This window comes from Hypanus sabinus, chromosome 20 (genome assembly GCF_030144855.1).
Source record: "Hypanus sabinus isolate sHypSab1 chromosome 20, sHypSab1.hap1, whole genome shotgun sequence".
In the NCBI taxonomy this organism is placed as follows: domain Eukaryota; kingdom Metazoa; phylum Chordata; class Chondrichthyes; order Myliobatiformes; family Dasyatidae; genus Hypanus; species Hypanus sabinus.
The window spans coordinates 8,846,046-8,867,080 of NC_082725.1; the positions used below are offsets into that span (position 1 = coordinate 8,846,046).

At 39.8% G+C, this 21,035-nt stretch overlaps 1 protein-coding gene across 2 annotated transcripts in view; it reads right to left on the reverse strand.

Annotated features, from left to right (window-relative positions):
* Positions 1 to 21,035, reverse strand: part of chn2 (chimerin 2) — a 251,322-nt gene that overhangs the window by 31,640 nt on the left and 198,647 nt on the right. For both annotated transcript variants that reach the window (XM_059945052.1, XM_059945053.1), the window contains one exon: positions 9,790 to 9,874. In XM_059945052.1, the coding sequence (XP_059801035.1) occupies positions 9,790 to 9,874 (85 nt within the window). The remainder of the gene's footprint in view (positions 1 to 9,789; positions 9,875 to 21,035) is intronic.

Below are 21,035 nucleotides of genomic sequence, written 5' to 3' on the forward strand. Positions count from 1 at the left end.
GGGTTCAATTTCAACATTTAAAAGAAAGTTGTATAAGTACACGGATGGAAGAGTTAAGGAGGGTGTTAAAGAGTTAAAGAGTCCAGGTGCAAGTTGATGGGACTATGCATATGGATGGGGCTAGACTGGCCAAAGGTCTGTTTCTGTACTGTGGTCTTCTATGGCTTGATGAAGAATGACAATAAACAATCTTAATCTTGATCACATGTGAAATGTAATCCAGCACAGTTTAAAGAGAATTGTTAAACTAAGCACAAAACAGGACTACAACACATCAATGGATTCAGATCTACATTTTAATATAAAATTGATTTTGATCAAGAAAAAGAATCTCCTGTGCAATTCATACTTTCATGAGTCAGCAACAAAAGTGAAGCATTTAAAATTTACAAGAGGAATGGAGAAGTATTATGGAATTCAAGTTGTGTTTTGTTTCTAACCAGTGAGGTATGACACATTACTAAGAAACATTAACTTTTTTTGGCTCCTGATAGGAACAACTGGAGGCAGTCCCCAATTTTTGATTTTCGCTAGTTTGTACTATAAATTTCCATTTCAGGCAAGTTTCACTTGGCATGAAAAGCAGTTTTGCAGGCTGTCTAATAAATAGTCCTTGTGCAAAGTACAGATGGCAACCAACGAAAATAGGGATACACAAGTAATTAATCACTGAATTATGAGAAAGTCAAACACTTTTCCTTGTCCATGAATTGTGTGAAACCTTGGTAAACTAGGTTTGAAACTTTAACACACAGGGAATGAAAAGGAGTTCAAATTCATATCAATCATATGCTGGATTTTTATAATGGACTCAGTTTTAAGGACTCGATATTTATTTAACCTTTTAATTTGGGCATCTCCCCCATTTGCTCTCAGTCTTGAAGAAGGGTTTCAGCCCAAAACATTGACTTTTTATTCATTTCCATAGATGCTTCCTGACCTGCTGAGCTGCTCCAGCATTTTGTGTTTGTTGCTTTGGATCTCTAGCATCTGCAGGTTTTTCTCATGCTATTTATCTACCTATCTATTTATTTATTATTCCTCTTTTTTACACCTGCATTTACCTTTGTTGTCTGCGCTGTGGCTGAACACTGCAGTTGAGCAGTCTTTCATTGTTTCTGTTATGGTTATTATTCTTTTGATTGATTAAGTATGCCCACAAGAAAATGAATCTCAGGGCTGTACATGGTGACATCTATTTGATAATAAAATTTACTTTGAACTTTAGGACTATGAGTTTTGTGCACATAATGACAAGATTCAAGATTGTTTAATGTCATTTCCAGTACACTAGTGTAAAGGAGAATGAAATAATAGCTACTCCAGATCTGATGCAGTCAGAAAAAAAACACAAGATAAAGAACATAACAATAAAAAATGTAATAAATACATAAGGTAGCTATATACTGTACACAGACTGATTATAAGTACATAAAGTGACACTACATACATAACTGTCTGTACATAAGGTGACTGATAGGAAATGAGAAAGCAGTGACAACACAATTGTACAACATTTAAGGAACCAGGAAAACAGGTCAAAATGACAATTGAAGATTTAACATGCAAAGGGGTTTGCTTCAAACAAAAGCTAACAGTTCCTAATCACCACACACAAAATACTGGAGGAACTCAGCCGGTCAGACAGCATTACAGCATTTATGGAGGGGAGCAAACAGTCGACGTCTCAGGCAGAGACCCTCATCAGGACTGACCTGCTGAGTTCTTCCAGAGCTTTGTTTGTGTTGCTCTGGATTTCCAGCATCTGCAGAATCTCTTGTACAATAACAGTTCCTAATGTGTGGAGGAGTTTAGGCAGAAGAGAGTGAACCTGGGAGCAGTGCTACAAGTGCAACAGCAGTGATGGTAAACCTCGCATTGCAGCTTGAAATCTTCAGTCAGTCCACAGGTCTCGCACTGGACCAGATCTCAACAGCTTGGACCATGGCAGACCCAGCACTTTCATTGTGCTTGTCTGCCCTCAAAAGACACTTAGCTAAATTAAAATTTCTACAGCCATTCAGTTCCCAGTCCTTTGCCATAACATCTATGTGGTTCCAGACGAAGATGAGTACAATGGACAGACCTCAAGCAGCTCCTGTACTCAGTAGTCTACTGTATAGTTTAAAAAGCCTCTGATCACTCAGTTGACAATAAACTCAAGAGGCCGCTTTATTAGGTACATCCCAAATATTTATTATATATATATATATATATTTTTTTTTTGTATTTGCACATTATTGTTTGTCCATACTTTGATTACAAATGTACTTCAAACTTTAAATCTTTTAACAAGGATCCACTGAAGGGCAAACTGAGTGATTTTTTTCTATTAGGGCAAAACGGATCTTAGCAGTTAACCTGATGCTAATACTAAGCATTTTGAGCTTTTATTCCATTCTGCACTGTTCCCTTTGCTTTCTCTGTATCCTCACCTCACCAGATTTCAGTGAAATTCTGATGCACACTGGATACAGAAATGTAAACATATTTTGGTGGTTTTGATTCCGACACCTTTCACATTGATATACTTCCTCATTTCAAATGCTATTAATATAGATTTTAAAGACTACTCCCCATATTGTTTTCACTATCCAAACATAATCCAAATAAAAACCTGTTTGACCTATTGAAGTCACACTCTGATTTATTACGGACTCATAATTTGAGTATCGGCTCTGATAGCTCCTTTCAGGACGAGATGTCACCTGTAGGTGATGCAGCCCGAGGTTTAAAAAGAGTTCTGGTGTTTTTGGTGGACTGCAGCCAGCACAAGAGGTCTTTTGTTGGCGAAGCAGTGTGGGGGTTAAAAATAGCTCTGGTGCTTTTGGTGAGCTGCAATCAGTGTGGGGCCAAGAAAAAGAGTGTTAGTTTAGGTAGAGCAACCATTGTTGGAGTGGGCCGGTGTTAGAGTGGTGAGCTTTTTTCAACAGAGAAAACAAACTTGGGCAAGCACAGCCAGACATTTACTATAAGTGAGTAAGTTTCTTTTCTATTAGTACATAACTAGCGCATTGAGAGCGGCTTTGCAGGTAGTAGTATGTTCTTTGGCTGGGATGTGTAAACTCCGGGAGACTTCATAATAACTTCATCTGCACAAAGAGCATCGAGCTGCAACTCCTTAGAGACTGTGTTAAGGAAATGGAGTTGCAGCTGGATAACCTTCAGCTCATGACACGAAAATGAGGTGGTGACAGATAGGAACTACAGGGAGGTAATCACCCCTAAGTTGCAGGAGGCAGGTACCTGGGTGACTGTCAGAGGAGGAAAAGGGAATAGGCAGCTAGTGAGGGTCATTCCCCTCAATAATAAGTATACTGCTTTGGATACTGTTTGGGGGAGGGAGGGAGGGAAATTACCTAACAGGAGGAAGCTGAGCAAACTAATCTCTGGCTCTGAGTCTGGCTCTGTGGCTCAGAAAGGAAGTGGGGAGAAGAACAAGTCAGTAGTTACAGGGTATTCCATAATCAGAGCAGCACCAAGCAGATTCTGTGGACATGAAAGAGACACCCAGTGTATGTTGCCTCCCAGGTGCCAGAGTCAGGGATGTCTGTTATTGGGGGAGGGTGAACAGCTGGAAGTCGCGGTACCTATTAGTACCAATGGCATAGGTAAGATAAAGGAGAAGCTCCTGAAGAGAGAATATAGGGAGTTAAGCAGAACACCAAAAAAACAGGACTTCCAGGGCAGTCATCTCTGGATTGCTGCTTGTACCATGCACCAGTGAGGGCAAGAATAGGATGATTTGGAGGAAGAATTGGTGTGAGGGGCAGGGTTTAAGATTTCTGGATCATTGAGATATCCTCTGGGGAAGGTATGACATTTACAAAAAGGATGGGTTACATCCGAACTCGAAAAAGACCAATATCCTTTGGGCAGGTTTGCAAGAGTTGTTGGGTGGGGGGTTTAATCTAATTTGTCAGGGGGATGGGAACCAGAGTGATAGGACTGAGGATGGGACAGTTACTATACAAGCAGAGGCAGTGTGCAGTGAGGCTGTGAGGAAAGACAGGCAGATGATAGGGCAAAATTGCAGTCAGTGGGATAAGTTAAAGTATAACGTGTGGGGGAAAAAATCAAAAAGGTTTATGAATATAGGACTGATGGTGTTTCTCTGCACCTCTGATATTTGAACCTTCTCCCCATTTAGATAATAGTCTGCAATATTGTTCCTTTTACCAAAACATATTATAATAAATTTCCCAACACTACATTTCACCTGCCATATTTTTTACCATTCTTCCAATTTGTGTAAGTCCTACTGCAATCGCATTACATCCTCTGCACTATCCACCCCTCAACCTACCTTTGTATCATACACAAACTTTGCCAGAAAACTATCAATTCCATTATCAAACAGCGCAAAAAGTCTCAATTCCAACCCCTGAGGAACACTACTAGTCACTGGCAGCCAACCAGAAAAAGCCTTTTATTCCCTCTCGCTGCCTCCTGCCTGTCAGCCATTCCTCTCCCCATGCCAGTATCTTTCCTGTGACACCATAGGATTTTAACTTGTTAGGCAGCCTCATATATGGCACCTTATCAAACACCTTCTGAAAATCCAAGCAAATGACATCCACTGCCTCTCCTTTGTCTACCCTGCTTGTTACTTCCTTGAAGAACTCAAACAGATTTGTCAGGCAAGATTTGCCTTTACAGAAACCATGCTGACTTTGACTTATTTTATCATTAGTCTCCAGGTACCCCAAATCCTCATGCCTAATAGCAGACTCCAACACCTCCCCAACCACCGAGGTTAGACTAACTGGCCTATAATTTTCTTACTTTTGCCTTTCCCCCTCCTATAGGAGTGGAGTGATACTTGCAATCTTCCAGACTTCTGGGACCATGTCAGAATGAAGTGATTCTTGAAAGATCACAAACAATACATCTGTTATCTCTTCAGCAACTTCTCTCCAGTCTCTGGGATGTAGTCCATCTAGCCCAGGTGACTTATCCACCTTAAGACCTTTGAGCTTGCCTCATACCTTTTCCTTTGTAATAGCAATGTCACTCACATGCGTCTCTTGGTTAACAATCCTCTCGAGGGTAGAGAGCACTATATAATAGAATTTCAACCCGATTTGAATTTAGTGATGTAAGATGAGATTTGTCACAGGTATATCAAAACTTTGAAACATTCAGTGATGAACAACCACAGTTTGAGGATGTGCTGGGGGGGTGGCCTGTATGCTTCCAATGTTGACGTAGCATGCCACAACTTACTGAAACTAACCGGTACATCTTTGGAATGTGGGAAGAAACAGAAGCACCCAGAGGAAACTCATCAGGTCATGGGGAAAACGTACAAACTCCCTACAATCCGCAGTGGGATCTGAGCCTCGATCGCTAGCACTGAAAAGCATTATGTCAGCTGCTATGTTTCTGTGTCACCCGCAAGGTGCCACAAAGGAGGCTAGACCATAAATTCAAAGCTTGTATTGTTGATGGAACCACATTAAAATGGTTTGGAAATTGGTTGTCTCATAGAATAGGGAATTAGAAGAAATGGGTCCTTTTCATATTGGAAGGAGGTTACTTCTGGAGTTCTACAGGGGTCGGTCCTTCACCTGTGTTTGGCACTGTCATATCCATAAATTGATGACACAGAAGTAAGTGAAAGATTCTGCAACCAGTGCAGATAATTGAGTGATTTGACAAAAGACAAACCAACAGAGTTGAATGTGGGGAAATGCGAGGTCATGCACTTCAGAAAGAAAAATTAGGCCGATTACTATCTAAATGGAGACAATGTACAAGAGTGTGAAGTACGGAGGGATTTAGGTGTTTTCTTGCATGAATCACAAAAAGCTAACAGACAGGACCAACAAGTAGTTCAGAGACAGAATGTTACAAATGAGATAAAAATAGACCGGCTTTGAGGCAGTTGTACAGGGTGTTGATGCTTCACTCCTCAATACTATGTGCAAACCTGAAAAAACCCAGCAGCATTAACAAAAGTACAAAGGAGATACGTCAGGCGAATTCCTGCGACCAGTGGGCTGTTCTACCGAGAAAGACTAAGTATCATGGGGCTGCATTCTTTGGAGTTCAGAAGAATAAGGGGTGACCTCAATCAAACTCAAGATCCGAAGCAGACTTGACAGGGTAGCTACTGGGATGCTTTCACAAGTGGAAGTGCCTTGATCAAGGGGCATGACTACAAAATACGAGGCGGATTGTTTAAAACTGAAGGCAAGCAGAAATGAGTGGTAAAAACAGTGGGCACCACTGTAGCATAGTAATCAGCATGACGCTATTACAGCGCAGGGTGTAGGAATTTAGAGTTCAATTCTGGCATTGCCTGTAAGGAGTTCGTACATCCCCCCCCCCCATTAACGCTAGTGTTTCCTGCAGGTGCTCCAGTTTCCTCCCACAGTGCAAAGATATATTGGTTAATAGGCCGTCGTAAATTGTCCTATGATTAGCCTAGGTTTAAATAGTTGGGTTGCTGGATGGTGTGGCTTGTTGGAGTGGAAGCGCCTGTTCTGCACTGAAGCTCCAAATAAACAAACTGACCCTTGGAATTCACTGTGATGGAAGTCAGATCTTTAGAAGAATTTAAAGCAGAGGTAGTTAAATATTTGACTTATGTAAGAATCAAAGAAAGCACAGCAGCACCGCTACATCCTTAGGAGTTTGCAAAGATTCGGAATGACATCTAAAACTTAGAAAACTTCTATAGGTGTGTGGTGTGGAGCGTATAGACTGGCTGCATCACAGCCTGATATGGAAACACCAATGCCCCGAACAGAAAATCCTACACTTAAACTCTATTATAATGGCAAGACTTTTAGGGTTGATATAAAATTACTCAAGTTATTCCACACCTCAATTACTTTAGAGATACGCCCTCTAATGCAATTTAAATTAATTATCCTGAATACACTCTTAAGTGATAACCACTGCCAAAACTGTTGCAAAATGTTACTTTCATGTACGCAACTTTATCACCCTTGTGAATACACTTGATGCTTTTGTAAGCACGACTTCCTTGCCACATGCTTTGATAATTTTATCCAGCTGGCATGACTTATTTTTAAGCTTGACAGTAAGTGCTTGCAAGAAAACTTAATGAGGGGAGAACATAACTGCGTACAAGAGCCTTCCCACCCAGCGTTCTCAGGTGCACTTTTAGAGAGGCCACTGAAAAGAGATTTGGAGAATGTACATCCTTCCCAGCTCAGATGCATTGAAGTCAGGTGTATTTGCAACCACTGCAGCAAAGGTTAGCACACGCAGGGACTCATGGTTGAGCTGAAGTTCAGCTTATGCATAGATCGCTCAAAGTTACCACACAAGTTAATAGGATGGTTAAGAAGGCAATGGTGTGTTGGCTTCATCATTGAGTTCAAGAGCTACAAGGTAACGTGGCAGGTTACAGCACACAGAATACTGAGTCCTGAAGAAAGGTCTTGGTCCGAAACATCAACTGTTTATTCATTTCCATAGATGCTGCCCAACCTGCTGAGTTCCTCCTGCATTTTGTGTGTTACCTTGGATATTGTGTTCAGTTCTGTTTGCCTCTTTATAGGAAAGATGTGGAAGCTTCAGAGAGGGTGCAGAGCAGATTTACAGGATGCTACCTTGACTGGAGGGCATATCTCATGAGGATTAGCCCTAGCTATTCTCTTTGAAGCAAAGGAGGATGAGAGGTGACTTAATAGAGGTGTACAAGATGGTAGGGGGCATAGATTGAGTTGACAGCCAGAGACTTTTTCCCTGGGTGGAAATGGCTAGTACAAGGGGCATAAGTTTAAGGTGGTTGAAATAAAGTATTGGGGAGATGTCAGAGATAGTATTTTTTTTAAACACAGAATGTGGTTGGTGCATGAAACTCCCTGCCAGGGATGGAGACAGAGGCATTTAAGGATCTCTTAGATAGGCACATGGATGATAGGAAAATGAAGGAGGGAAGGGTTAGATTCATCATAAAGTAGATTAAAAGTTCGACACAACATCATGGACCAAAGGGCATGAACTGAGCCATAATGTTCTATGTTTTATGTAACCTGTGTTACACAGGCTATCTCCACACTGGTTTGATCTTATCCAAGCCTGTTCTGGATTTCTTCCTATTCTGTCAGCTGTCAGTTACTTTAGTACTACATTCACTGAAGCATGAAACTTGCTTTCTTTACAAATTGTGAATGATGCATTTGTTCACTTTAAAATAAGAGAGGGCCTTTATTGCTGCAAGGAAGAGAAAACCATTTATTTGTTTTACTAAGGTTTATATTTCCAGTGAATAATGCTAAGATGCAAAAAAAAATTAAGATTTTTGTTTGAGCTGTTTAACAACTTACTGGTTTATCAAAAGTGAAGAGAGTTTAACAATAATCCTCCAGTTTTGTTCAGATAGTTCAGTGGATTTGTTTTATCAAAAGTGAAAAGGGTGTAATTAATTAACTTATTTTACACAGAGTTGGTCATTCCAGCCCTTCGAACCACACTGTCCAGCAACCCCGACAAACCCGGTTAACCCTAACCTGGTCACAGGACAATTTTTGTTTTTACAATGAAAAATTAACCTCAAATTTGGACTATGTGAGGAAAACGGAGCATCAGGGGAAAATCCATGCATTCCACAAAGAGGACATACGCAGTCTCCTTACAGAATGGTGCCAGAATTGAACTTCCGAACTCCAAAATACCCTGAGCTGTAACAGCATCAAGCTGCATGCAATAATCACCAAACTATAGTCAGCTAGTTCAGTATATTTACATTGATGGTTGTACAAAAATAAAATCAGCAATTGTATTTGCTGTGGACATCAAACTGACAAGTAACATAATTATTCATATAGCTACTTGTCACAATGGCTAATACCTTACACTGGTGAATATGTCAACTCTTGTAGCTATACAACAGCTAAAGCTACAATCTGTAAACACAAGAGATTCTGCAGATGCCGGAGATCCAGAGTAACACATACAAAACACTGGAGGATCTCAACAGTTCAGGCAGCATCTACGGAGTGGAATAAGCAGTCAATGCTTTGGGCTGAGACTTCGCATCAAGATGAAATTTCGACTGTTTATTCTCCTCCAGCATTTTGTATGTCTAATTCTGCAATCTGCATGGTTGTATCCATTAACCGTCAATGTTTAAAAGTACAACAATATAGAGTCAGAGTCATAGAAAAGTACAGCACAAAATCATTTAAACCACTTAAAATGTCTACCTGCACCAGGACCATAGCCTCATCCAAACTTCTCTTAAACATTGAAATTGAGCTTGCATGCACCATTTGCACTGGTAGCTCATCCCACACTCTCATGAACACTCTGAGTGAAGAAGTTTCCCATCATGCTCGCCTTAAACTTTTCACCTTTCATCCTTAACCCATGACTTCTAGTTGTAGTCCCTCCCAAACTCAGTAGAAAAAGTCTGCTAAATGCATCTCATCTAGACCCCTCATAATTTTGAGAAGATCACAATGAATTTAATTCTGCCATAGAGACCATAAACTTACGATAAAAAAATACGAGATAACAGATATGGAAAAGGCCCTGAGTTTTCTTTGTTCCAGCATGACATAAAATAACAGTGTAGTAAAATAGGAAGTTTAAAATATTTTAATTGTTTACTAAGTAATGCCTTGAAACAATTACAAGTTTCCACAAGCAGAGTTCAGTCTACTCAAGAGCATATCCATTAACTAATGAAAAATACACTTTCATGATGAGAGCAATTTTTCACTACGTACTTAGTGTATACTTTAATCAACAATATATCTAATGATTGCCAAATACTTTCTTTATACACAAAAGAAAATTGGATTGTACCTGAACACCTGACTCCCTGTGCTATCAGGCCCCACATAAAGTTGGCACAGAATTCACACCAGTGAGGACCTCTGAATGTATGGACCTGCAAGACAAAAGGTGGATAAACTTGAAGGCTGGAGCCAGATGGTGCGACAGATGGAACGCACAAAAGCACAGGTCACAAAGCACAGAGCAGGGATAGACACATGAAACCGTCTTTATAGAACAAGGTTCTTCTTACACATTTCTTTAAGAGTTGCAAGGTTTTTTTTTCCTATTTAGAATCAGCACCAGAAACAGAATCAGGTTTAATATCATCTGCATATTTTGTGAAATTTGTTTTTTTTGTGTGTGGCAGCAGTACAGTGCACTTTTTTTCAAAAGCCATGAATTACAGTAAGATATATATTTAAATAACTAATGCAAAACACATGTATGAAAAATTAAATTAAAATAAATAAGTAGCACTCAAAATATTAGTGTAGCTTACAAACATTTTTGATTTAAACTTGTTCAATGGTTTAATTTTATCACAAGGTTTGTAAGAATCAGCAAAATAAAGTTCAAAGTATATTTATTATCAAAGTATGTATGCAGTGTACAACCCTGAGATTCATCTTCATACAGAGACCACCACAAAACCAAGAAACACCATGGAAGCCATTCAAAGAAAACAATGCACAGTACCCAATGCACAATAAAAAGAACAAATCACTCAGTGGCAAAAAGAGAGTGAATATTAAATACCTATTTATTAAAGAGTCTAGAAGTGTCCACTTTAGTTCAGTTCAGTACAGCGCTGTGTGGTCCGTTTACTGCAGGCCACAGACCTAGTCCATGCCAAGACCCTCTCCCCCATCACATTGCGCAAACAGCAAAAAATAAAGAGCAACCAGAAGCACATGAAATACGAACCGCAGAGTCCTCCAAAATGAGTCCGAAGATGTGGACACTAAACATCAAACAGCAGAGTCCTCCATAACAAGTCCAAAGCCTCGGACACTAAACATCAAACCAAAGAGTTCTCCTTCAAAAAGAAGTCTTGCACCCACAAGTTGCGCCGATCAATCCTTGTAGCATGGACCCAAGACTCCTGCATCTTCATTTGGTAGAAGCAAGGGAGAGGGAGACTGGTCTAATGAAGGCAGGCAGCACAAATACCCCCTCGCCTTTTGCTCTCATCCTCGTTTATTTCAATTTTGCCTGATACTTCAATCGGTGATGAATAACAGAGCCTATAATGAGTTTGCACTTCGCCATTAGACCAGGTAAACTCTCTTATTTAGAAGAAAGATTGAATGTATTCCTCATTAAGCAATATAAAAATTATTCCAGGAAGATCACTTCCAGTGACAAGTCTACCTTTCTTTAATGAAGAAAAATAGTTTTAGCTTTCTTCAATAAAAGACCAAACAATCTTCTTCTACCAGATGATGCTACTAAGAGTCAAACAGATATCACAATTGTCAGGTGTTTTACCCACTCAAGATTATGCACCATTCTTTTCCTGGTGAGACTGAATCAAATTTACAGAATTCATTTCAACAATTTGCAATGTCAGAGATTTGAATTCACACCCTTTAGGGAACAACATTAATACATTATTCATTCTTCGTGCAATACATTTGTAGATGCCTCCAGACAAGGTGAGGCCACCTCAAAAATATATTACAGGGGTAAATCAAAGATGCTATCTGAGAAGGCCGACAGAACAAATGGCAGATTCAATTATCTTCATGACATTCCTAAATATTGCACTGCATTTTTCCATACACTATTGAGTTCAGCATCCATCATTAGGGATACCCACTATCCAGGCTGTGCTCTATTCTCACTGGAGGTATAGGAGCTTTAGTCCCAACACCAGGTTCAGGGATAGTTATTACCTTACAACCAATAAGCTCCTGAACCAGCATGGGTAACTCCACTCATCTCAACTCTGAACTGATTCCACAAGCTATGGACTCACTTTCGAGGTCTCTGCAAACTGATAAACTCTATGTTTCTTACTTATTACATTTTTTATTTGCACAATTTATCTTCTATTGCACATTAGGTGTCTGTCGGTCTCTAAATTAAAAACTATATTTGATACATATGAAAAATATCTTGGATACTTCATCTATTTATGAATCCATAATATTTTGTTTATGGCTACTTTTTCCATGTGTTAAATATATGGGATTATATTCATAGTTTAATGTGACACTGAAAATAAATACTCGTATTATTTATTACATCCCAGTAAACATAGATGAATATTAAAGACATCAATCATTATGATGAGATATTCTATTATTTCGACACAGTGGAAAAAATACATTCAGCTGTGCTCTCCTAGTCCTTACCATTCTGTTGTTTTTACTGTCTAATTTTCAATATGCCTGTTATCATTCTGTATCTCTCAATAAATGAACCTGGAACACAGCAACCCTGTTCTTCCAGTCAAGATGGTGCTGAGGGAAGGTCTCCATTGAGGTTGTCACTCAGAATTAGTGTTTTTTAGGCTTGTGGTGATCGTTATCAGAACAAAGAGGGGAGTTGGAGGTCAGGTTTGGGTTTAGGGACAGGGAATGTGGGCGAGTTAGAGGTCCATAAGACATCGGTGCAGAATTAGGCCATCTGGCCCATTGAGTCTGCTCCACCATTCAATTATGGCTGATCCTTTTTTTCTTAATCTCTTCCTCAATCTCAGTTCCCTGCCTTCTCTCCGTAACCATTGATGCTGTGTCCAATCAAGAACCTATCAATCTCTGCCTTAAATATAACCAACGACCTGGCCTCCACAGCTGCACATGGCAACAAATTCCACAAATTTGGCTAAAGAAATTTCTCGGCATCTCTGTTTTGAAAGGGCGCCCCCCTATTCTGAGGCTGTGCCCTCTTATCCTAGACTCTCCCACCATGGGAAACATCCTTTCCACACCTACACTGTCTAGGACTTTCAACATTCAAAAAGTTTCAATGAGATCCTCCCACCATCCTTCTGATTTCCAGCAAGTACAGACCCAGAGCCATCAAAAGTTCTTCATATGATAACCCTTTCATTCCTGGAATTATCATTGTGAACCTCCTCTGGACCCTCTTCAATGCCAGCACAGCTTTTCTAAGATGAGGGGCCCAAAACTGCTCACAATACTCAAGGTGAGGCCTCCCCGGTGCCTTATAAAGCCTCAGCATCACATCCCTGCTCTTATATTCTGTTCCTCTTGGAATGAATGCCAACATGGCATTTGCCTTCCTCACCACAGACTCAACCTACAAGTTAAGCTTGAGGGTGTTCTGCACAAAGACTTCCAAGTCTCTCTGCATCTCAAATTCCTGGATTTTCTCCCCATTTAGAAAATAGTCTGTACATTTATTACTACTACCAAAGTACATGACCATGAATTTTCCAACATTGTATTTCATTTGCCACTTTCTTGCCCATTCTCCTAATCTGTCTAAGTTCTTCTGTATCCTATGTGTTTCCACAATTCTACCTGCTCCTCCACCAATCTTCATATCATCTGCAAACTTGGCAACAACACCATCTATTTCATCATCTAAATCATTTAAATACAGCATAAAAAGAAGTGGTCCCAACACCGACCCCTGCAGACAACCAGGTCAAGCCACAGTCTAGAACTCTGCTCTGCACTCAAAGGCCAATGAAGTGGCCATGCAACGACAGACATCAGTAGACAGATGATTGGCTGGTAAACACTGTGGAGGAAGCTCAATGACGGTGAGGGTGGCTCCCAGGTTGGAATGTTCTAGGAACGGGGGTCTGTGCCGGCAGGAGGCATGAGGGCTGATGACCTCCAAGGTCAGCGAGTCAGTGACTCCACAATTTTAGGCCTGGAATTCGAGGTCACATCTTCAGCAAATCTCGACTTTGAGGCCTGAAGTTTGGGGTCCTGCCATCAGTGAGTCCTGAGGTCAATACTGAAGATCAAAAGACTAAATGCCAAGGACCAAAGTCAGTCAGTCTGGAAGTTGAGCATCGATGGCTGAAGCCCTGGGTCTGCAAGTCTACTGGGGAAGTTGAAAGCCTGATGTCTGCAAATTCATGAGTCCAATGGAGGCTGGAGGCAGCCTGTTCTGAGATTGGAGGACTAACTTTGTGTGTGAATGGGTAGGTAGGTGAAAATTAAAGGAAAGGAGCTTATTTTACTGGTGTTTTTTCAATGCTGTTGTTGCTTGTGTTGTTCGACTGAGCATTGTGGGAATGCTACATTGGCATCTGTGTAGTAACTCTTGCAGTCTGCCCCTAGCATATTCTTTGGTTGTTTTGGTTGTTAACAAAAATGACACACATCACTGTATGTTTTGATGTGCATGAATCTGAATCTCCCCACTCAAGAGGATTTTCTTTACTAAAGAACAGCGGAAGCAGACTCCTTATATATTTTTTTAAGGACAGAGATATTTTGCAAGCAAGGAGTTAAAGATTACTGTGGGAAGATGTACTGTAAATGTGTTGTTGAATTTACAGTAAAATAGGTTATGATTTTATGGAATTGTAAGAGTTGGCTCAAGGGTTGAAATAGCCTACTGCTGCTTCTAATTGCATTTATTAATGACTCTTGTTGCTTGTTATACCAGTCAAAATGAATCAGAGCCAGAGGGAAAATGCTCAGCAGGAAGATAATAATGTTCACTGACCAAATTATATTAAATGCTAACTATGTTAAGAATCGGTACAGAAGATCATTGTCTTTTATATTTTCCCAGTTTTGTTTTCGGGTGAAGGCAGTAACAGGGGAGTGATGCAGCTATTCATGAAAGGTCAATTAAATAATTTTGAAAATCAAGGCAGTCATTGTAAAATACATTTGTCAAGATACAAATTTAATTCTATGATTGCTAACCCCAAGGGCATTTGCAATCACAAATGTTTTCATACTATGGACATTCTACAAATCTAAATGCATATGAATTTAAACTGCAAAGAATGAATGTATTTATACAAGGCATCACCTAGCGCAGAGATTCCCAAACTTTTTTATGTCATGGACCCTTACCGTTAACTGAAGGGTCCGTTCAAAGATTCAAAGGGCATTTATCAAAGAATGCACAGATCATACAACCTTGAAATTTGTTTGCTTATGAGTAGCCATTAACCGAGAAACCCAAAAGAATCCAATTAAAGCAAAAAAATAAAAATAAAAATAACAGATCAGCACTCAATGCATTAAAAAAAAACCCACAGATCATGCAAACAAATGAAGCAAACAACAACATTCCAAATCAAAACAGAGTCCTCAGATCTGAACCCTAAAGCAGCTGGAGTAGGCCTGAAGCCTTGCTAACCAGTTCATCATATTAGCTGGCACGAAGCACAGCAGCTGAGGCAGTTCGTGGACCCCAGGTTAGGAACTCCTAACCTAACCAGGTTTCAGATGGTATTTTTATTTTAATTCTTTTTTTAAATTTAATTGGGTTCTTTTGGGTTTCTTGCTTTGTGGCTACCTGTGAGCAAGCAAATCTCAAGGCTGTATAATTTGTACTTTCTTTGATAATAAATGTACTTTGAATTGACTGCTCAGTCAATGGCTTTAAAGACAGTTAATTACTTGATATGAAATTAAGAAGTTAAATGCAGCAATTTGTGAATGACGGTCCCATAAGTAACAATGGTTATCATGGGGTTTCTTACCCCATGTAAGATCTTAACAAATAGATCGTAACATAGACAAGATGATGAGAAAATCCGCAAATGCTGGAAATCTAAGCAACACATCATCACCTCAGTACACCCACACACCAACTCGTTTATGCAAGTATCTAATCAAAGTTCAAAGTATATTTATTATCGAAGTACATAAAAGTCACCATATACTATCCTGTGATTCATTTCTTGCATAGTAAATACAAAGAAACACAATCATGATCAACCAGTCATATGGCAGCAACTCAATGCATAGAATCATGCAGACATGTTCAGGAGGTTCAGTTGTTGTTCCGACCAAACAGAATGGGGAAGAAATGTGAATTTGTCTGCAGAATGATTGTTGGCGCCAGACAGGGTGGTTTGAGTATCTCAGAAACTACTGATCTAACAGCAAATTCTTATAACGTGTAAATGTACATGATGAATAAATTTGAACCTTGATTATGCCAGGGGAAATATCTCATCTTCTTCTAGCCTCTCAACCTTATAAGAATTTCGTATGTTTCTCATTCTTCTAAATGCAGTGGTAGCTCAGCACCTGCCATTCTTAGCTTTCAGAATTAAAGACCCAGTTTGCTTAATCCTCCTCACAGGACGAACCCACCCATCCCAAACTGAAACTTTTTAAGCACTCCCATGATTCCAAGTTTACTCTTCTTTAGGAATGGGGTCAAATCTGCATGGGTATTCAAGGTGCAATCTCACCCCGGCCCAGCACAATTAGAGTAGGATATCTTTATCGTAGTAGGATTTGGATACAAGATTAAAGGACAATATATTGCTATGCCTTCCTATTTGCTCAGCGTAGCTGCATTTTAACTTTCAGTGACTCACATGCATGGCCCCTCTAAACACAATCCGCTTTGCATTTACTTTCCATGAATAAAATGCCTTTGGATGACAATCTTCCTTCTATATTTTTTTGCCATGCTTTTGCTCATTCATTCAGGCTATCCATATCCCCCCATCAAGCAACATCCTTATAAAGCCACCATCACCTAGCGTAGTGTTATGAGTAAACCTGTATGACTATCATACTCAATCCACTCATCCTTAAGATTGACATACATTATGAACAGCCAAGTCTCAGCAATCAGCAGTTACCCAACTAAGCTATTCCAGGACCCAATGACTGTGGTAAGATGGCTTATAAGGTTGAGTTCTGTAAGATCACTGGCTTGGTTACACTGCTACAGAGAGGGGAGACTGCATTTGGATCGCTTTGCTGCCAGAGAGGGAAAGGCCTGCCACTGTGAACGAGAATGTCACCCAGGATTTCTGCGTTTTGGACATGGACTTAGACTGTAGACTTCTTTTCAGACTTTGTTTTTGTATATTCCCCGTTTCTTGCCCAATTTTTCTTGTTTTTTGTGTGTGGGGAAGTGGGATTTGGGGGGTCAATCTGCTTCTGTTCATTTTTTTGGTGGGGGGAGGAGGGATTTTGGAGTTAACGATCATACTTCCATTCTTTCCTTTCTTGGTTCTGTGGCTACCTGGAGAAGAAGAATTTCTGAGTTGTATATGATACTTTTGAAGCTACTGCACTTCTTTCAAAACCTTGGGATGCCCTGAATGAATTTTCTCTTCAATAATTAAGTTTCAATAAATTCTAAATTTTAACACAGGTGATGCTTGTTATCACTATTCAGGTTATGAAAATTCACAATTCAGAATTCAGAAATCACTTTCCAATATGTTTGAGAAAAGAATTCCCTCCTGTTGCAGGGGAAAAAATAGTGAGGGCGAGTCAATGGCGAGGTGGAGATAAAGTACATCTCCAACAATGGAGGTATAAGGTGCTTCTTCCATCTGCTAACCTGCAGGTCACTCTTGGACAAGGTTAGCCCCTCCCCCCGATCAGGGTGATGTGAAGCCATGGGAGCAGGTGGTGGATGGTCTTATGAGCAGATGATGCATATCACAAGACCTGGTTATGTGACCACTGACACCAGGCAGACAATCTCTGAAGAGTATTGATAATGACTGGAATCACCCATCTTAAAAAGACACTGCCCAGAAGAAGGCAGTAACAGAACACTTCCGTAGAAAATTTTGCTAAGACCAATCATGGCCATGGGACCACTACCACCCACATTATAGGACACAATATATGATGATGTTAATGAATAACGAGTAAATAATGATGGAGATTGTGCTAATGTGGTAACAAGGAAATACAGACAAAAGTAGACACATGGAACACAGCAGTAAGAACTTCACTAATTGTGTTATAGTCTGCACCTTTTGTCATAGAAAATTGGATTTGCTGTCAAACCTGTGGGTAATCATTTGATTCTGTAATCAGCACCTAGTCAGCTACTTAATTAAGTCTCCCTGTAGCCACCATTCTGTAATCAAAATGTAATTTAAATTATAAACACGAGAAATTCTGCAGATGCAGATATCCGGAGAAACACATACTTAAAATGCTGGAGGAACTCCGTGGAAATAAATAAACAACTGATGTTTTTGGGCTGAGACACTCTCGTCAAAGACTTTTCTGACCTACTGAATTCTTCCAGCATTTTGTATGTGTTACGATAATTTAATTGCTTTCAATTTGTTTTTTCGATGCATATGCCGATAATGTGGCAATGCCTTCTGCAAAGTCTGTTTGGAATCAGGTGTTCCAATCAATGAGATGAGATTGGAGGTGTTTGTTGTAGAGGTGCCCTGCCCTATAAAAAAGACACACACATTCAGGTTAGTGACAGAGCCTGCTCTCTATGTGCACCAAGCCTCGAACAAAAACAGCTTTCAGAGGACCTTCAAAGAATTGTAGAGATACAGGAAGCTGGAAAAGGCTACAAAACCATTTCGAAAGACTCCAGTGTTCATCAGTTCACAGTAAGAGAAATGTCTACAAATTTAGGAAATTCAGTACTGTTGCTACTCTCCCTAGGAGTGTGCGTCCTGCAAAAAATCACACCAAGAGCACAATATGCAATGCTGAAGGAGGTGAAAAAGAACCCAAGGGTAACAGCAAAAGACCTGCAGAAATCTCTAGAGCTTGCTAAAGCTTCTGTTCATGAGACCGCCATAAGAAAAACACTGAACAAGAATAGTGCTCATTGAAGGACACCATGGAGGAAACCACACTGCTCTCCTAAATAGATAGATAGCTGCACATCTCAAGTTTGCAAAAGACCACCTGGATGTTCCACAACGCTTCTGGGACAATGTTCTGTGGACAGATGAGACAGAAGTTGAAATTTTTGGCAGAAATGCACACTGCTATGTTTGGAGGAAAACGGGCACTGCACACCAACACCAAAACCTCATCCCAACTGTGAAGCTTGGTGGAAGGAGCATCACGGTTTGGGGCTGCTTTGCTACCTCAGGGCATGGACAGCTTGCAGTTATTGGGGGAACAGTGAATTTAAAATTGTATCAAGACATTTCACAGGAGAATGTCAGGGTTGTGGTCCATCACCTGAAGCTTAATAGAATTTGGATAATGTAACAAGTCATTGATCTGAAACACAGCTGTAAAGCTACAACAGAATGGTTTAAAGTGAAGAAAATTCACGTTTTGGAATGGCCAAGTCAGAGTCCAGACCCATCTGAGATGCTGTGGCATGACCTGAAGAGTACTGTTCATGCAAGGTAGCCCAGAGTTATTGATGAATTGAAACAGTTTTACATGGAGGAATGGTCTAAAATTTCCCCTCACCATTGTGCAAGTTTGATCAGCAGCTACAGGAAACATTTGGTGGAGGTTTTTGCTGCTAACAAAAGTTCTACCAGTTGTTAAATACAAGGGTTTGCATACTTTTTCCAGCCTAGACTGTGAATGATTAAGCAATGTGTTCAACAAAGACATGAAAAGTACAATTGTTTGTGTGATATGTTTAGGCAGATTGTGTCTGTCTATTATTGTGACTTAGATGAAGATTTATGAGTAATTTTATGAGTAATTAATGCAGAAAAACAAGTAATTGCAAAGGGTTCACTAACTTTTTCTTGCAAATACACACAGGTATATATATTTAATTTAACCTTTTAAAATATATACGGGTAGTACAAAAAGAGAGAAAAGAAGTAGTGAGGCAGTGTTTGTGGGTTCAATGTCTATTCAGAACTCTGATGGCAGAGGAAGAAGCTGCTCCTGAATCATTCAGCGTGTGCCTGTAGGTTCTGGTACCTCAAAATTGCAAGAACAACAGAGCAACAGGCTGCCAGGAAGTTATGAAGACTGTTAGACTATTTTCAATTAAGTTTTGTATTCAGAATACATTTCAAAACTTCTTTGTAAAACTAGAATGGTAACTGTTAGAGGTGAGTGCAGAAGCTGAAATCTTGGAGCAAAAAACTACCTGCTAGAGGAACTCAGCGGCTCAAGCAGTATTTGTTGAGGAAAGAAACTGTTCATATTTTGGGTCACAAACCAGCATAATTCTGATGCAGGGTTATGTTATTTCATTTCAAAGGTCCTTTGATCATAAGACATAGGAGCAGAATTAGGCCATTGGGCCCATTGAGCCTGCTCTGCCATTCAATTACGGCTGATTTATTATCCTTCTCTGAGATAATTACTGTAATTTAAGATTATTGCTTTATCATCCTCAACAAGAATAGCTTTTCATTCATCCATGGCTTCCAGCTCTTAGTTAATACACTTAATTACATTTTATTAGAAATATGAGTTCTAGGTCTGGATTGTTACTGGCAACCAAAGAAGGGAAAGTATTTTAATTCTGGAAACCAAACTCCATTTATTACCTGGTTTGTTGAAGTCACATAACTGCAATTGCATAACGTCAATTAAGTTTCACAGACTAAACCAACATGAATAGAGATTTCTGAATCCTGTTAATTTTTCACTGACACGTGTAATGTGTTGCTTTGCGGCAGCAGTATAATGCAATACATAAAAATATACTACCCGTTACAATAAAACCATAAAATATAAGGAGCAGAAGTAGGCCACTTGGCCCATCAAGTCTGCTCCATCATTCCATCATGGCTGATTTATTTTCCCTCCCAACCCCATTCTCCTGCCTTCCCCTTTGACACCCTTATTAATAAAGAAACTATCAACCTCTGCTTTCAACATAACTATTGCCACTTTGACCTTTAAAAAATTGACCAAGGCACAATATTTCTACACTTTACAAACAGCACGACAAAAGTGAAATATTTTGGTTCATTACCAAATGTATGGTGTTAAAAATTCTAGTTTTGGTGGTGTACAGTGTGTAATCTGAGCAAAAATAAACTAGATTTTACACATGCATCATAATTGCACATAAAATGGGTGTAATTGTACTGGATTCATTATAATTCTTTTGAAAGAATCTACCAAAGGCTTTTGTTTATACTCTTGTCAATCACAATACTAGCTCTTCTCATTGCAGTACCCATCATCATCATTATGTGCTGTGTCATATGACGAGGGCAGTCACGGTCTTTCCACGACCATGGATTGTTCTGGACAAACTTTTCCACAGAAGTGGCTTGCCATTGCCTTCTTCTGGGCAGTATCTTTGCAAGACGAGAGATCCCAGCTATTATCAATACTCTTCAGAGATTGCCTGCCTGGCATCTGTGGTCGCGTAACCAGGACTTGTGATATGAACCAGTTGCTTCCATGAGTTCACGTGACCCC